The sequence below is a fragment of the Euprymna scolopes genome, chromosome 12 (genome assembly GCF_053919585.1).
Source record: "Euprymna scolopes isolate OS-2025 chromosome 12, ASM5391958v1, whole genome shotgun sequence".
NCBI classification, from domain to species: domain Eukaryota; kingdom Metazoa; phylum Mollusca; class Cephalopoda; order Sepiida; family Sepiolidae; genus Euprymna; species Euprymna scolopes.
Window position 1 is genome coordinate 75,716,440 of NC_136493.1, and position 18,666 is coordinate 75,735,105.

An 18,666-nucleotide genomic window follows, 5' to 3' on the forward strand; every position below is an offset into this window, starting at 1 on the left:
TACCCTATATATCAAATTTTGAGTCTGTAGACTGAAAATTGACATATATATATATTAGTAATACACACGGACGAAAAAACGCTTGGGATAATCACAGATTTCAAGGTAGTTCTACTAAAATAGCCATATTTTTTAAACCAAAGCACTTCAAGTCTTCAAATTACTACTGTTTTGTTCGGAAATGAATATACTTTCAAATGAATTAATAAATATGAATGTACATTATATATTTTAAGAGTTTTAAGCAAATAAAGTGATAAAAATGTGAACGTCATAAAATGGCGTTTTCGGTAAGGTTTTGTAATGACCCCCCCCCCCTGTTTTCTAAAGGTCCGTACTGTGATTGTATGAAGAATTTCGTCATGAAATTTGGGAACCAATCAGAAGAGATGTTAATCTTAATACTGTCAAGTGTCCGAAATATTTTTGACCATTTCTTTTTTTGTCGTGTTAAAAATAAGACTTTAATATGACGAGTATCGAACATTTTGAAAAAAAAATTCTTCGGACACCCAGTAGTAAGTAAATCAATCTTTTTTACTATCTTTATCAATTAAAAGTATTATTTTATGTTGAGTAGGACCGCGGTAATTGATAATTTAAAAGGACCTACCCGAAAAAAAAATTGTTTCTATTTCTTGAATTTGGTCAAATGAAGTTAGTATTACTAGAAGCAGCAGCAGCAGCTCCAGCCTGTAGAATCAGCAATAGCACAGTGTATAAACAACACGCGTTCTTTAATTTTTATTCAAGAACGAATTAAGAAAAACATGAAAATATGAATATAAATGTTCTTATATGTTTAATGAGAGCTATTTTGTTATCAGAATAACATTAGTTTAGAACTATTCGGTTTTCAGAATGTATAATAACAACAATCCCAACCAATTCGGCATTATGAATCTGTTGCGATTTCTCACATTGCTCGTCAAATTTAAAAACATGGTTAAAAAAACAAAATAAACTTTTGTAGATATATAGCTTGCATGCACTTTTATTCTTTAAATTAGTTTTGAACAACGAATTAAAACAATGTTTTACTGCGAACAGCCACAAATGTTTTTTTTTCAAAATCAAAATAAGTATCAAAATCTCGTTTATACATAGATTCGAAAAAGTTGTCAAAAAACAAATATATAACAAATAAATGTTATCAAAGGCTTAAAAGTTACTTTTCTACCTAACTGGATAATTTTCTAGTGTTTTTATTTAATGTAACATGTTTATTCAGCTCGAAAAACGTACAGTGTTTACCGATGTATTGGAAAATTAAAAATGGCGCCCGGCCCGACTCTCTTTGACACAGTAAGTTTGAGAAAAGGAGTTAAAAATAAAAAAAAAAAACTATACAAAATACTGTTAAAAACTCACCGAATATATGTCAGCCTATGTCACGGTAACATATATTGAGCGAGTTTCTAGCAGTATTTTGTCTACTTTTTTATTTTTAATTCTTTTCCCCAAACTTACCGTTTCAAGAGAGTCGGGCGCCATTTTAAATTTTCCAAAACATCGGTAAACACTGTTTTCAAGCTGAATAAACATGTTACATTAAATAAAAACACTAAAAAATTATCCAGTTAGGTAGAAAAGTAACTTGCTTTTGATAACATTTATTTGTTATATATTTGTTTTTTTGACAACTTTTTCGAACCTATGTGTATAGTAATACAAACCCTCAAAATCTATATCAATATTCTTGAAATTTTAAAAGCAGTTAGAAAACACATCAAACTACAATTAGGAAGCTTTTTATTTCGTTATTTTTTTTTTCTACTTATTAAGCGAAAGATATTTTTACAACCTGCTCCAGCGTAGTATAAACGGCCTATGGAATTAACACCTTCAACCTCGAAAATAGAAATCAACAAATTTTTGAACGCTCTCTTTGAAAAAAAGCTCTCTTAACTTCACCTCTAATCCAAATTATGTGTGGCAAGTCTCCTCCTAAAACACTCTTTAACCCTAACAATAACACTAAGTTTGAGTGGCAAGCCCCCCCCCCCAACAAAATACCTCTGTAAGCCACATACAAGCATCTAAAACAAACAAAAAATAGATCCTTCCTTAAAGAAAAATACACATAAAAATAAATTGGTTAACTGTCCTAAAATGCTAGAATGGCCAGGAAATGATGAATTATTTTACATTAAATTTTTGTGAAACTAACCGCTCCCCCCTCTAATATTGTTTTTGTTAGCTTTGTCTCTGTCAAGTTTTCAGTATGTTCACACATAATTTTCCTTAGCCCTACAATTAATTCAAAGTCCGAATGGCAACCCTCCCCATATTCTCATTGCATAGAAACCCTCTTAAAACTACACATAATCATCTTAAAAAAAAAAAAAAGCATGCATATTTTCCCCATAGAAAAAAAAACAGTTAACTGCCCTAAAATGCTAGAATGACCTGTAATAGGAAATTATTTTACATTCAATTCTAAAATAATTTGTTTATCTTTCATTAAAGTTTTTCATGGCATTTTATACATAATTTCCTAAAAAGGTAGAATCACATTTTGGAGGGGTGGTCAGAAGGAGTTGAGTGGGGTTAAACAGAAGGTGTTAATCTACAATAATACCAAAGAAATATTGCAATATATTCATTTTTAAATGTTCTTATGTTTAGATTTAAGTTTTTTGTACATAAAGCACATTACAATTCACATTTGAGTTCTCCAACTTCTTTTCTGTTTATGGATACATGGCATTTTTAAGGAATTGCTGCATATTTATGCACATTTACTGCAGATTATTTGGAAACCATAAACTTTGGGAGATTTTCAGTTGCATATTCTGATTCCTTGTACAAAAATACACTTATATGGTAAATTTCATTTCTTAGTCTTGTGTTTTAACAAAGATATGACATTTTTACTGAAAAAGTAGTGTAAAAAATGTGACGAAACGCATAGAGGGAAAAATATCCAAACGTGTGAGGCACAAAAATAGCCATAACTTCCTTAATTTTAATCAGATTTTAAAAATTTAAAAAGATTCTTTCTTAGCTCATCAAGCTTTTTCTATGCATACCAATATTGAAATATTTCAAGGTATTTCAATTTTTTCATGTGTATTGCTATATATATATATATACTCACTCGTAGCCAAATTGAATATTGAAATGCTCATATATTTGGTTCTATGGGATGAAACTACATAAACATTTGTAGGCTTTTTGAAAATTATAATATTATTCTATGGTTAAAATTTTATGACAATTTGTTAAAAAGAACCTATATTTTCAAACCAATAAAATATGACCAAATTTGCCTACACTTGTATGAATAATGTCCTGCCGGGAAATTCGGTTTTGCTGCTTCAGTTGTCTCCTCTACATTTGTCGCTTTTGTTGCTTCGGTTGTCTTCCCTGTGGCCTTGCCAGGCCACTAATATATATATATATATACACACACAGGGTGGAACGATAAGTGTTGCCTTAAAGAAAACAGCACTACTGCTTTATTTTAAAACTTTTATTGAAAAAATCAATTCAGGTAAATTGATTATGTAGTAGAGCTGACATCTATTCAATGTATCCGCCTTCAGCCGCAATCACCGCCTCAATATACGTCCGGAACTGGAAGCATGCCTTTTTCATAAGCGCTGACGGGAGCTTGGTGAATACTCGGCGAATGGCGGCAATCAAGCTGGCTTTGGTGTTGTGGGAGGTCATGTTGGTGATGTTTTCGACGTATGACCAAATGAAGTAATCCAGCGGATTCAAGTCGGAAGGAAAGGAGCCCGTGAGAGAAGATTATAAAGTTGTAGCACTCTTTCTGAAGCCAAGCCTGGGTCTCTTTGGATTTGTGGGCTGGCACCAAGTCCTGCGGCCACATTCAGGGTCTACCAACAGCCATCAGATTGCATCAGGGAATCACCACACTCTTCAGCACATCCAGGTACACTTTAATATTAACTTTCAAGCCAATTTTGAAGATGTGAGGTGGCATGATGTGACCTTCATCTAACATCACATCAAAGACCATAACTGTGGCCGGAAACTTTATTTTCATCACCCTCGGCATGTCCCTGTTATTCATCGCAATTCAGCAGTACATTTTGAGGGTGCTGGCAATGGTCCTGTTATCATAACTTGGATCGGTAGAGAGCATGAGTTGTACAGCAGCACATCTCCGATCGCGCTCATTAAACATTGTGTCACTTCCAGACATGATAGAAGGCTCTTATTGCCCTTGGGATTTGTACAAAACTGGCCAATTCGTAAATGATCTGTAACAAAAAAGAAAACTGCTTTTCATCAAACAGTAATGGATTAATGTCGTCTTTTTGTAGGGTGACAATTTTATCATTACACCTTGTGTGTGTGTATATATATATATATATATATATATTTGTCATCCACATACAGTACTGTTTCGTTGTATCAAAACTCATCAGTGTGGCTAGACAAACACCTTTCCCCAGCCGTGGATTGAACCTACAACCGTCGCATTGACAGTCGGCAGCTCTCGCCATTTGGCTACGAATTAGTGCCGTAAATATTTCTCCTAGAGTGTGAATTAAATCCACACCCTCCCGTCGCACAGTGCTCAAACCATCAGCTTGTTTACAAACAAATTAATAGTGCGCTTCGCTTAATTGCTTTTAAATACGCGTCGGGTGAAAATATATTTACAAAGTGCTCAACCCAAAGTGGGGGGCTTTAATTGTCATCCACATACAGTACTGTTTCGTTGTATATATATGTTTATTGTGTGTATATATATATATATATATATACATACACACAGTAACATTTTTGTTTATTTTTAACTTTTGCTCTGAATTCTCTATTTACATCTAGTTTCAAACTTACTTTCTATCTTTTCAACTCTTGCCTTTATTCTGTTTTTTTTTTCTCCACCTCTCGTTTTTTGTTTTCTACTTATATTCAATTCATCTCATGCTGAGGAAGTTTAACTAATGACATGATGTCCCTATGTATATACTGATTTTTCATAGACTTCAGAATTTTGAATCACTCTTGAATTTTAATGAAATTCATTATCCTCTTTTTTATTAAAAAAATTTTTTTTATCAGTTTGTTCAAGCTGGGGATGAAACATCCTACCGGATGCCAAACATTTATGTGCTAACTCAGATATTCCAACCGAAAAATCCTTTGTCTCTTTAAGTGCAATTATTTGAATCTCTCTCACACTTAATTCACCGGGTATATTTGCCAGGTAGTTTTTGAAATTCTTTTTCATGAGTCCAGTTGATTCTATAATTACTGAAATGATAGAGATCTTCCTAAGATTCCAGTTTCTTTTCATGTCACACATAAAACCTTGGTATTTCGTTGTCTTTTCTCTCTCAGCTCTGTTTAATCCAGCATCATCGGGGACACTAACTTCTCCTAAGGTTGCTTCTTTTTCCGTTTTTGTCCCATACCATTATACCAGGTTTTATGGCACCGTTTTCTAGGTATATAGCTGTAGGAATTGTATAGTTAAAGTGGATGGTGCATGACTTTTTTCAGACTATTCTTTCTGGTATTTGTTCCCAGGATTTGTTGCTGCATTCGATATTCAACTTTGTACAGATCGTTCAGTAGAAATATTTATCCTCTACTATATAATATGTTTTTAATTAGATTTTTTTTTCCACCAACTGCACTCATACATTCATGACTAAAAGTGTTTTTTGCTTGTTATTGAAACATCTTTATCTATTTTTGTTTAAGCATAACTTAAAAATTGTGTTGTAAATTTTCCAATTAATACTTAGCAATCTATTGTTTTTTTTTTTTTTTACTTTCTAAGCAAATTTTTGGAAACCCAGAGGTGGACATTTTCATATTATTTTCCTTGTTTAAACATCTAATGATTATAATAACATCGTAAAGTATGTACCTTTACAACTTTTTCAAGATTTCCTATATATTTATATATTACAATAGAAAAATGCGAGCATGAAAAGTAATATGGTTAAGCTTAAACATGGAAAAGTAAAGGACTAGTTGTCAAAACTGGAAAAGAAAAGGACAAGATATTCTAGTAAAAAATATAATAAATTTATAACTTAAAATATTGCAGCATTAAGAATTGATTATATAATAAAATAAATTGAATTTAAAACAAAATTCTTAATGCTGCAATATTTTAAGTTATAAATTTATTATATTTCTTACTAGAATAGCTTGCCTTTTTCTTTTCCAGTTTTAACAACTAGTCCTTTACTTTTCCATGCTTTAGCTTAACCATATTACTTTTCATGCTCGCATTTTTCTATTGTAATCCATGATTTTTCTAGGCTTCCAATAAATTCACTTATCCTTTGTTTAATTTCAGTTTTATTTTTTTGCCCCCATAAACACATATGTAATAACAATTTATGGCACTCGTGTGCTTTCAATAAAATCCCCCAATTATCTCCCTTTCATTCCCTGTTTCATGCGTTACTTCTCTTTTCGCAATAGTAGTGAATTAGTAGCAACAGTAGTCGCTGAAGCGATGTGGTTGCTATGGGAACCAGTCATAAAATGTGTTGCTCACCTCCTTACATATTTTTACGATTTTGAACACCAGAAAATTCATAACAACTTTTGTTTTACTGAATGAAAATTGGAAATTTTTTTTCACAATAAAGCTGAGAAGGTGACCTATAAACTATAATAATTGTTTGAAATTTGGTTGAAAAATGAGTGAGGGGTGAAGCTTTTGAAGCAGTTCTAAATGACTAAAACTGCCACTTAACCATATATTCAAACACGGTAGTGTTTGAATATATGTATTCCTGACTCTTTCTCCCTTTACATTTACTCTGTCATATTGTATGTTTCTTTGAAAAGTATTAAATATATGTGCTTACATACATTTTTATAAAAAGATGTAAATATCTGAATAAGGTTGGCTGATTTGTTCCCCTTTGATTAATGCTTCTCTCATCTTTGCTTTCCTCTAGCAATGCCATTTTTTCACAAAAAATCTTCACAATGTCGTTATTATTTCTCCTTTTTCTTATATGGCTTTTCTGATGAAAATTCAGTTGAAAAGCTAATCTTCTTTGGAAGCATTTCACATGAACCCGCATCTGTTAACTAATTGTTTTATTTTTCAGGAATGTCAGAGTCTAGCATATCATTTTGTTGGAAACCTGGAGAATCAAAAACTTTTGTGACGGGGATGAGTAAATGCCTTCGAGTTTATGATATGCGCGGTTAGTATTTCTTCTTCCTCCCCTGCTCCCAAATATATATCTGATATTACATACTTGACAGTTTGGTTTTTTACTTTTGTATTTGTTTCATTTTATTCTTGAATTGCATGAATACCTTTTGATTTTTTTTTTTTTTTTTTCCCTTTTTTTTTTTTTTAAACAAGAAGCTAAGAGGCAGAGGGGGTTGCTTATATAATGGATGCAGAGAAGCAAAAATTGGCTATGTAGTGTCAGTCTTGTGTGTGATCAAAGTGGAGAAGAGAGTGAATATTAATGAATCTTGAAATAAGATTTAAAATATTTTGTTTTAGTTTATGCTATTCCATTTTTTTAAATATTCACTTGAAAATAAATAATTCAATGTGTAATTGACATTATCTTGATGGAAGAAAAACATGTGTATGAGAAGTTGTCTAACTTTTTTCTTAAGATTATCAATGTTATGTATATTGTCATTTATAAACTTCAATATGAAAATGAAAGAATATTTTGTCATTTTTTTCATTTAATCAATTACACATTAATGGTATTTGCTTTTCTTGAACTTTGAATCAAATATACATATTTATTTTGGTTGAAGGAATATCAGATTGATTTTTATCGTGAATATGCTTAAATATATTATAATTCATGCAGATTTTATATTATTATAGAGGCAATTCTCTATTGAATATTATGTTGTACCTAATATATATAGTAATGATTTCAAAAGATTAAAAAATAACTTGCCAAAATCATAAGATTTGAAACTTCATTAGCTACAATATGGACCAAGTCTCTACGATGAACAGAATGAAAGGTAAAGCCAAATGTGTGACCTTCACCTTGTCCATGACTTTGGATTTTGATTTATGATATTAAAAAATTGAATATATAAGTCAGAGATAAGTGACTTGTTCTGTTAATTACAAATTACTGCTAATTAAAAGAATTCAAATGGAGTTTTTTCAGACATAACTCAATCTGAGGATTAAGGAATATTTGAATAGATTTAGTGTCATCAAAGTATATATGAAAAAAACTTAAGAGAAACAAATGTTTATTAACTTAGTTTTAGTATGATAATAGATGAATAAAATTTGTACAGCTGAAGATGATTTCAATAGTTAGCCAATGGATTGTGATGGTTGCTTGCTAATAAAATGATGTTTTAACTTGATTCCATTTTGTTTTCTTGATTTTATTCAGAACCGAGCAAACCTCAAATCTCAACACAAACCAAAGGACTTTATGGTGTTACAATTGATCCATTATTTCCTGATAGAGTTGTATCTTTCACTGAGGTAAGATTTTCTTCGTTTTTTTTTTTACATCAAATAAAATGATTGTCAAATGTGATAGGTTCATAAAAGTGATTGTCAAATGTGATAGGTTCATAAAAGTGATTGTCAAATGTGATGGGTTCATGAAAATGATTGTCAAATGTGATAGGTTCATAAAAGTGATTGTCAAATGTGATAGGTTCATAAAAGTGATTGTCAAATGTGATGGGTTCATAAAAGTGATTGTCAAATGTGATAGGTTCATAAAAGTGATTGTCAAATATTATGGGTTCATGAAAATGATTGTCAAATGTTATGGGTTCATGAAAATGATTGTCAAATGTGATAGGTTCATAAAAGTGATTGTCAAATGTGATAGGTTCATAAAAGTGATTGTCAAATGTGATAGGTTCATGAAAATATCTGAAAGCATATGTTTTACAATGAAGTTATTGTTGTTATTTTTTTGTTTTTATAGATGGAACTTGAAAATTAAAAAAAAAGCTGCTGAAATAATAAAAGAAATTCTAATATTTATGTATTCTTATTTACAATCATGCTTCTGACTATTTAGAGAACTCTATCCTAAATAGAGTGTAAGTAAGAAACCTGCATATCCACAAACACATATTTTGTTGTCTCTGGGATTTATTGATGTTGCTAAACGTAATGCCTAGTAGACACTGTTCTCATGTGTATAAGGTTTCTTTGTACACGGGTTTTTCAGGACAATCTGACATGAGGATACTTTCTTCTACAGATAAACCCTTACTAAATATGATTAATTGGAGAGAGAAAAATTATGTTCCCAACTTCTTTACTAATTCAGGAAGAACTTTAATGGAATATTTGAATATCTATGTATCTCATATAGAGATCGAGTGTTAGCCCCAAGAATTAGGACCCTTGGATTTTTGAGAACTATGATTGAAGTAAAATAAAACAGAAAAAGAGCTTGAATGCCTACAAGACACTGACCTTGAGTATCTAAATTCTCTCTGAATAGGGATTTGTCAGGACAACCTGATATGAGGATACAAATAAACCCTGATCAAATATTCAAAATTATATAGTATTCACTGCCCAAATAAGATCTCAGTATGGTTAACCCATGTAGTCTTTTAAAAGAAATGGTGCACCTTCTCCAAGTAATGTAAAGTAATAGCACGAAGCTGGATACCCCACCAAATTAGATGAATTCTTGTCCTGGAATCCAGTAAGACTAAGAGATCACATGAAAGATATATTATAACATATTTAAATGGTAAATTGGGGAGAAGAAAATTTTATTCAACTTCATTACTAACTCTGTGTTTGAGATGTAAAAAAAAACTCTAATTGAATATTCGAATATCTCATATGTAGATCAAGGAAAGAGGCCCCTTGATTTCTGAGATCTTCAACTGAAGTAAAATGCTAAAAAAAAAAAAAAAAAAAAAAAAAAAAAAAAGAGAGCTCCAGTGATTGGTGTCTAATGCTCTACTGATTGAGCAAATTAAATTACTACAGGAAGTGACAAATAATATTGTATTTTAATGAAACTATTCATTTGTTGTTTTCATTTTCATATTTATGATACTGATTACTGAAAGCATTCTACTCTTTTTACACTAAGTAGAAACCACCATTTCATTTACCAGAAGGCTTAAACCATAGGGAAGCATATCTTTATTTTTATGTACATAAGAGTTATCCACTTATCCATGGATGTGTATTCCTTTCCAACTAGCAGTAATTAACATGGCTTTACTTTATCCAGGATTGAACTGAACTTTTTTATAGTCTGGCATTTTATCACTGGACTATGAAGCTTTGCCTGATATATATTTAAAAAAATTTTTCAACTCAAATTGAAGTATAAGGGCTTAATATGATAGGGACTATATTTATAGGGGGCAACTTGGGTGGGTTGTTGAGTAGCAAGATATTTGTTACCATTATGTTTAAATCTCTGCATAATGGAGCAGGGGGGAAATTCAAAAGGCAAGTGGTCTTAGGAATATTAGAGTAGAAAATCTTTTCGCATCTAGGAATCCTCACAGTGAAGGAGTGTGATTTTGTTGCTAGTTGGGAGGAGGTATTTATGTTAAGAAGCTATAGGTACAGTAAATCCATGGAAGTATTATATATTTTTAAATCAAAATGGGAGATTTGTAAACCAATGAGTTTAAGGCCTGATCATTGATTTTGTCTTATGTGTTGCAAGTTATGCAAAACAATTTCTTTGTTTTTTTTTTTTCTTTTTCCCTGATGATTTTTTTTTTAGTGTAATATTCAAACTGTGTTTGATTATATAATTTCTGAAGATGAAACTGTTGTTGAAATAATAAAGTTCTACTTGAGACAACTTTTTTAGTCTCTTCAGATTTGAAATCAATTTATCATTATGCTGGAGTCACATCTTTGGATCTGAAAAGTGGAAAATGTATTGAATTAAAAGTGTGAAAGTTGGACCACACAATATATGTGTATTGTTACATATGATTGATGAACAACTGTTTTATTACCTCACAAGATCAGCTTGAAACAAATGGGACTAAAAATTTAATAGCATTGATTTTAATTATTTACTTATTTATTCTTCTAAGATTATTTAAGAATGTTATAATATATACTAGCAGGTTGCTTGGCATTGCTTAATCATAAAATATGCATGAATATTATATTTTAATTAATGCAGAATTCTTATTTATTATAAACAGAAATACGATAGGTATTAAATGTAATGTTAAATTCCTTTTAAAAACAATGAAGTAAAAATAAAACGGAAAGAAACTGCGACATGTTATGTTTTTTCTTGTAAGTAAAAAAAAAAAAAAATACTTGATCTGAGATTGAAACCAAAACCTAAAGACAGTCAGTTAAGTACAATAACCATTAGGTCAACTTAATATGATTTTTAAAAAGTATTTTCAAACCTATTTTTTTAACATAAGTAATCTGTCATATCAACAGTTCACACATGCGCATCTGTGAAACAGTTGACAAACAAATAAAAATCTAATGACATACCAATTTTTCAATTTTGACCCCTTAGCAACCCCTTTTTTTTTCCAAATGAAAACTGATTAAAAAGTTTTTCCACAATTTCAATACCCTATATACCAAATTTCAAGTCTGTAGATCAAAAATTTGTAGAGAAGCAGCTTCACACACACATTCTCACTTTTCTAGATATACTAGCAAGCTGTCCGGCATTACCTGGTTGTAAATTATGCGTAAATATTATATTTTAATTAATGCAGAAACTGAGACATGTATATATGCAAATATTATGTTTTTTCTAAACAATTCACTTCTTGTAAGTAAAAAAAAAAAAATACTCAAGCTGAGATCAAAACCAAAATCTAAGGACAGTGAGTCAAGTATGATAACCATTAGACTAGCTTGATACAATCTTTAAAAGGTGTTTTCAAACTTAACATGAAAAAGCTGTATGACATGATGGACCAGTCACCAAAGAAGCCACCTAGTAGTTACAAGAAATGTTCTGGGAATGGCACCAGATTATGACAAGGTAAAAGGTGGTTTACTCGGTGAAGTTAACCTTTGTCACGAAACGTCCTAGGAACTGTACCAGATTGTGACAAAAGGATATGAGAATATGAGGATTAGTTGGTTAGATGTCTTTTTGTAAGAGCTGAAGAGGAAAGGCATACCTGGGATTTGGGTGTGGCTGATTTCTTCATTCTTTGAGGATGACGTCTTCATGTTGGAGTCCCTCTGGCTAGAGTCGTCTTCTAGCATCACTGCAGGCATTGTTTTGATATTTAAACATTCAAAGCAGATCAACAACTAGTTAAGTTAAGGTAAAATAAATCAGTTAAGATTTATAAATTACAATTGTAATTTATAAATCTTAACTAGTTTATTTTACACATATATTACAATATTTTACAATTTTAAAATTACAACAATTAACAATTAATTTTGAATTATCAACTGTTAAGCTAACTATTTAGCTACTCCTAACTAGTAGTAAGGGAAAGGGGAGTGCCCTCCTCTCTCTTATAAAGAGCAAAAGTACACGTGCTCACCTCATGGCTTCCAGTAATCGAAGAGAAAGGGAATCCTGAAGTTGCTTTGTGGTTCCCCTTTTCAGTGTATTGCTCTGCGTGACCAAATCACAACAGCAACAACCATGCGCATTCATGAAACAGTTGAGAGATATAAATCGGATGACTTCACAATATCAATTTTTTAATTTTGATGCCTTAGCAGCCCTTTTTCCCGATGAAAACAGATTAAAAAGCTTTTTACATGTCTTAATACACTATATATAAAATTTCAAGTCTGTAGATCCAAAATTTGTTGAGTATATAGGTTGAGAAGTGTCTCTTCGCACACGCGCACACACACATTCTTACTTTTATATATATATATATATATATATATATATATATATATATATAAATTTTGAAATACTTTCAGATTATACCTTGTACAATACTGTAAAATTAAATTAAAGTCCATATAAATATTAGTGTAAATATTTATAAGACAATCCCAATAAGAAAAAGAAGTTCAATATATGAGATAGAGCAATAGTATAAATTAAAAATTTAATTAAATATTCAGTAATTTATGACATTTATTATTCGACAAGGAATACAAAAATTTAAAGTTTTTTCCCAAATAAATAGCTCATCTATCAGAGGAAATATTTTTAGCAAAATGTTTATAGGCAGTCATAAATTTTGCTATTTTGCACATAGATTGAAAAACTAAAAAACTTGCATGAAAAGTTTAAAAGAAGCCAAGATTAAAAAAGGATATTCCATGGTGTAGCTAGGTTCAATGAAGAAAAATACAGGCATAATTGTAAGATCCAATGCAATGAAGAAATTTATAATTCAAATGGAGAGTTTTTAATGTTCAAATGTGTGTGTATATATATATATATATATATATATATATATATATATATATATATATGCATATGAAGAAATCCATAAAAACGCAATAAGGTAAAATCCATTGCAGACTGTGATATTTCCACAAGTGTACTATACAAAAAGTTTTTCTGTAAAGTTTAAAAAAAAAATTTTACTGAAAAATTTCTAATACAATTAATGCATCTAAATAATACTAGTGCTATATATAAACATTTTACAAAAGAACTTAACTGTCCCTTTCCAATCTTAAAAAGCGCCTTGCTGACAACATAAAAATTATACAACATGAAAATAATATTAAAAAAATATTTAAAATTCTTGAAGCATCATATATTCGAAACCTTTAACCCACTATAAATGATATTGCATTCGAGAAAAGCAGTGTTCTAAAATGTCTTGTGTAGTTTGTATTGGATGAACTTTGTTAAAGGTGTCCATGAACTTGCTGATTTTAATACTCAAATTTTTAATCAACCTATATTTTTAATCGACTTTTCATTAACTTATCGCTGTTTACTGTATATTTTAGTTTTCACTTTTAATTCTCATTTTTGCTCCTTCATACTTTTACTTCAACACCTGCTGATGATTCGTGGGAAAATCGAAAGCGCTTATGACAGCAACAGTTATGGAATTATGGATATTTTTGATTTTGATACAAAAAATATTATACGGAAAATCGAAAAATTAAAAAAAAGAATCATAAAGCAAAGTGTCTCCATTGCATATATATATATATATATATATATATATATATATATATATAAACATTTAATGTAGTTATTAATGCATATTAATGATCATTTTATATAACTACATAAAGATAATGAATGGTCCAGATTAAAAAAATACATTTTGATAAATATGCCACTATAAGCTTGAGAAATTACATAGTTTTGATAAACACCAAAACTCTAGCTTAAGATAAATTTCTTTTACAAAATGTTTTAAATTTCCATTTCAATGTTTTTTTTTTTTCAGAATCAAGTTTTTGTGTGGAACCTCAGAAGTTTATTAGCACCTGTATCCTTTTTGAAAATGATTATTTATAGATTAAGAATTTTCAATGAATTTTTATTTGCTTCAACAAAATAGTCTCTTACTAACTCCCAAAAGAACATCAAGAGCCCAATGACTTTGTAGTAGTAGCTAAGCACTATAGTTTCATAAATAAAACAATAATACATTAGTTGGAACTATGATGTCAAAGATTAATTTTTCATCTATAGATGTCAGCAACTCTTCTATGCACATTGCATAGCAAAATAAACAAGACAGAAAAATTCCAAATTAATCAGATGTTAGATCTCACTTTGGGATGAGTCACACGACCAAATATTCCAGAATGTATAATTGTAAGAGGGAGGAGGGAGTGAAAAGTTAAGAGATGAAACAGGAGAGAGGTGGATTTTGTTTTAACAAAGGTGTTCATTTCTGAGTAGCTATACTCTGAGATCATTGATTTTGAATCTTCTAGGAAGTTGTAAACATTTTTTAGTAATTATTATGAATGGGGTTGTTGGTTTGCGGAAGATTATGGCAAAGGCTAGGGAGGGATATAACACACTACAATGGCAAACACTTGTTGATAGTCACTGATTGTGATCCAGCATATTTTACCATTTGGCGGCCATTGTCATGGCAGAAACATCAATATTCTTTGAGTGTGGCCTACTGTAGAAACTGCTTATTACACTGACACTGCATTTGTCAGTGGGGAAATCAGGGAGTTTTCTGCCAGCTGAGGAGTGTGCCTGCAGTTTTGGTGTGCCTATATGCCAGTAGGCAACAGCATTGTGATATGATGCCACTGCAGTATTAAGCAGATTGCATTTAGCAAAAGGTGCTCTGTTCAAGAAGCAGTGTATTGGTACAATGTTGTGTTCAAGGTCGATACATCATCGTTGACTGCACCTGCCAACAGGATCTGCAGATATGAGGTTAGGATAAGGAATGTCAACCCTTGACTTAGTACTCATGTCCCCGGCCTCTGCACCAAACTGGTACTGTTTTGGTGTTGTTGACTCTGTATGGGTCAAAATGCCTTATTATCAATGCACGTTCAAGTCTCCAGAAGGAATGGTAACAGGTGATCAGCCCATAGGCCGCTATTGTTGACAGTATCTTGTGCCATGTGAAGGATGTGCATCCTGTCTAGCAGAGCAAATGATGAGACTTCAGATAATACTAAGTGTATCACACTGTCTAGCCAACAAACGACACAAAATGAAGAAACCTCAGAATCACCCGTGTGACTAAGCCTACTCCAGAGATTACCAGCGCAACCTTGTCTGTGCTGTGATCAGGAATCAGGTGAAGTGTAGACAATGTGTGATGAGGCAAATGTCATGGCAGCAGATGCAGAAATGGCACTGTGCATGCGTACTTATAAATCGAAAGTGAGGCCTATACTCATTTGCATACATGTGGGCCTGATAGGCATAAAAAGACAAATTTCTGAGTGTAGGCAGTCCTGGTTTCTGAGTTGGGCAGATCCTTGCATGGTGTTCGTTTTGGTATTGACTGCCGTTGTAGATGATGAAACAGAAAAATCCAGTCTTATGATTAAGTCACTTGTTGCTTACATATTAAATAATCCATATTAAATACTCAGTTTGTCAGTGATGAATAAACTATAAGTAACAGTGTTATAATAGATATAAAATTAAAAATTTTTTTTTAATTTTAGATATAAAAAAGAAGAATCTTTTTTTTATGTGTAGCGGAAACGTGCTGATTAGAGTTTGTGTTGTACACTGAAACAATGTAAAGAAAATAATCCATGTTTTTTAGAAATATCAAAATATTTGCACCGTCTTAAATTCTATTGACATTGACAATATGTGAAAGATTTATAAAAAATACATTTTTTAAGGAAAATACCACATATTGTCTTCAGTTATTCTCCTCTTTCATTGTTCACTTATTGTTTTTTTTATTTTTTAGCATTACATATAACCTTATTAAATATCGAATATATTTACATGCAATGCTTCAAGAAAACTATATCATACCTTTTTTCTTTTTAATTACTACAAAGTCAAATGCCACTGATGTGTAAGGACCTAATGTGATAAGAGCCAGATTTATAGAGGTGCAGCCTTGGTAGTTGATCAGCAAAATGTTTGTTTACATTGCATTTAAATTTCTTCATGTTGGTATGTTTGGCAAGGGAACTCCAAAGACAAATGGATAAATTGCTTAATGAGTTGCCTCCCTTTCCTCTAGTTCTTTTTGTGTATTTTCACTTTGCTGATGTCTTTGTAATTCTACTGTTAGCCATCAGTTGCCATTAAAACACCTGAAAATCATTAAATCAAAAGACACGTAGACTTATTTCTATTTTTATAAGGAAGAATATTTCTTCTGTTCTATCATATCTGCATAGGCAACAATTATTTCATTGATACTTTATCATTTTATGGCTAATTTAGTTGAACGCTACTGTTTGTTGTTTGAATGCCTGACTTAGTTGCACAAATTTCTGTTGCATTATGCAATCTGATCTCTTTTCTTCTGATCTTCTGTTTATTCTTTTTTCCTTGTCTGTTTGTCCATTCTAAAACATTTTGTTTCTCAGATATGATGTCATCACATCGCATTTATCAGATGTTATCAACTAATTATGACATTTCTTTCCTAACCAGTTTTTGTTTTAAACATCTTTTTTAACTTATATTTGTTTATCAATTTTTTAATTGATTATTGTCCCACTTTTCACAAATTCTTATTGTGCATCTGTTCATTATCACCTGATTTTAGTCATAATTCCTAACTGAATTCTATTTCTTACATTCTTTTGACTTTTATCTGTGGAGTTGTTTATTTTTATTTGTAGTGGTTCCTGTTCAAAAATTAACTTATTTTAGCAAAACTTTCTAAACGAATTTTGTTTTAGTTTTATCACAGGTTTGGTACATTGTCAATACAATGTAAAGTTCTTATGTATATCATTAATGACTTCATAGTCAGAGTTCTTTAAGTTAAGGTCAAGTAAAAAGAGTGGAAAGGAAATTAATTTAATTAGCTGGTGTACAATGATTGGTGATTCACATTGACTTTATCTAAAAATAGCCAACATTTCAACCCAAATACTCTGGCACAATATTTTAGATGACAACAAATCTCATTAAATTTCTAATTGAACCTTAACTGTAAATTTTAGGAGATTACCATTTCTGAGGTGAAACCAGTACAAAAAGTCAGTTGGTGCCCAACACGGTAAGCACAGACATTTTTAACATTTTCTAAAATACTGTTAAAGTAATTTATTTTGTGTCTTTTTAGAAAGTTCTTTTGAATACCAAAAAATATTTTTCTGTGAATTTATTTTAATTTAATTTTAATAAAAATGCCCTCGTGCAATTTCTACTGGAATAATGCAAGATTATTGGTGAAATTATTTGTATTATTTGGACTATTCTTATTTTGGATATTATCGTGTTTCGATTGATTTAACCCCTAATCTTCAGGTACATCTTGTTAAACTCTGGAAGCTACACAGATTGATTTAGTCTATTCATTTATTTAATCTATTCATTTAATCAATCTATTCATTTATTTAATTTATCTATAGGTTACCCTCATCGCATCAGCCATAATCAAGTAAAAGTCTTAAGCAATTTGTTATTGTATTCTTAGTATGCCTTTACTGAGGATCAAACCTTCAATCTCAGGTTAAATTGTGTATCCCTTTAAAAAGATACATTTTTATGTTTGCTCTTATTCAGATGCATCTTGTCAAACTCATGAATCTGTACAGAATTTTGAACAAAATCCTATAAGTAAACGGTTCCATGATCCATGGAAGTAATTTGCTCTTGTTCAGTCATCCACGTCAGAACAAGATTGGGTATAAGTCCTAAGTAATTACTTCAGATATATCCAATCATGGCTGTGGAATGAGAGCAAGCTATCATCCCCTGGATTATCTAAAGGGTTCTGTTCGAAATTTCCGACAGATTCTTGAATTTGACAAGATTCACCTGGAGAAAATCAGAGAAAGGTAATTTTGACTGAAACATAAGATCAGTAGTTCAAATAATTTAAATTATCAATCCTTATCTCAAAAATTTTGAAACATGATGACAGAGTTGGTAGTTTTCTTTTTTATTTTTATTTTATATTTATTTAAACAAAAACAAAATAAAAAAAAACTTTACAATCTATTGTTATTTTGAATGAGAATATCAAACAGAGGCCAGTATCAAGTTTTTTATGTTCCTCAAATTTTCTTTTCGTTTTCGATGCAGAAGTGGCTTCCTGAGTATCTTGTGCAAAGACAGTTGCTCAATCCGACATTGTGATATCATACACACATCCACTGGTAGGTGTCTTGAATTCTGT

The 18,666-nt window shown here is 30.9% G+C and overlaps 1 protein-coding gene across 1 annotated transcript in view; it reads left to right on the forward strand.

The window, feature by feature from the left end:
- LOC145291346 (GATOR2 complex protein MIOS-like) overlaps positions 1-18,666 on the forward strand; it is a 107,006-nt gene that overhangs the window by 28,771 nt on the left and 59,569 nt on the right. The window contains exons 8-12 of the mRNA XM_080137112.1: positions 7,065-7,163; positions 8,352-8,446; positions 14,302-14,343; positions 17,486-17,541; positions 18,573-18,646. Coding sequence (XP_079993238.1) covers positions 7,065-7,163; positions 8,352-8,446; positions 14,302-14,343; positions 17,486-17,541; positions 18,573-18,646 — 366 coding nt within the window. The remainder of the gene's footprint in view (positions 1-7,064; positions 7,164-8,351; positions 8,447-14,301; positions 14,344-17,485; positions 17,542-18,572; positions 18,647-18,666) is intronic.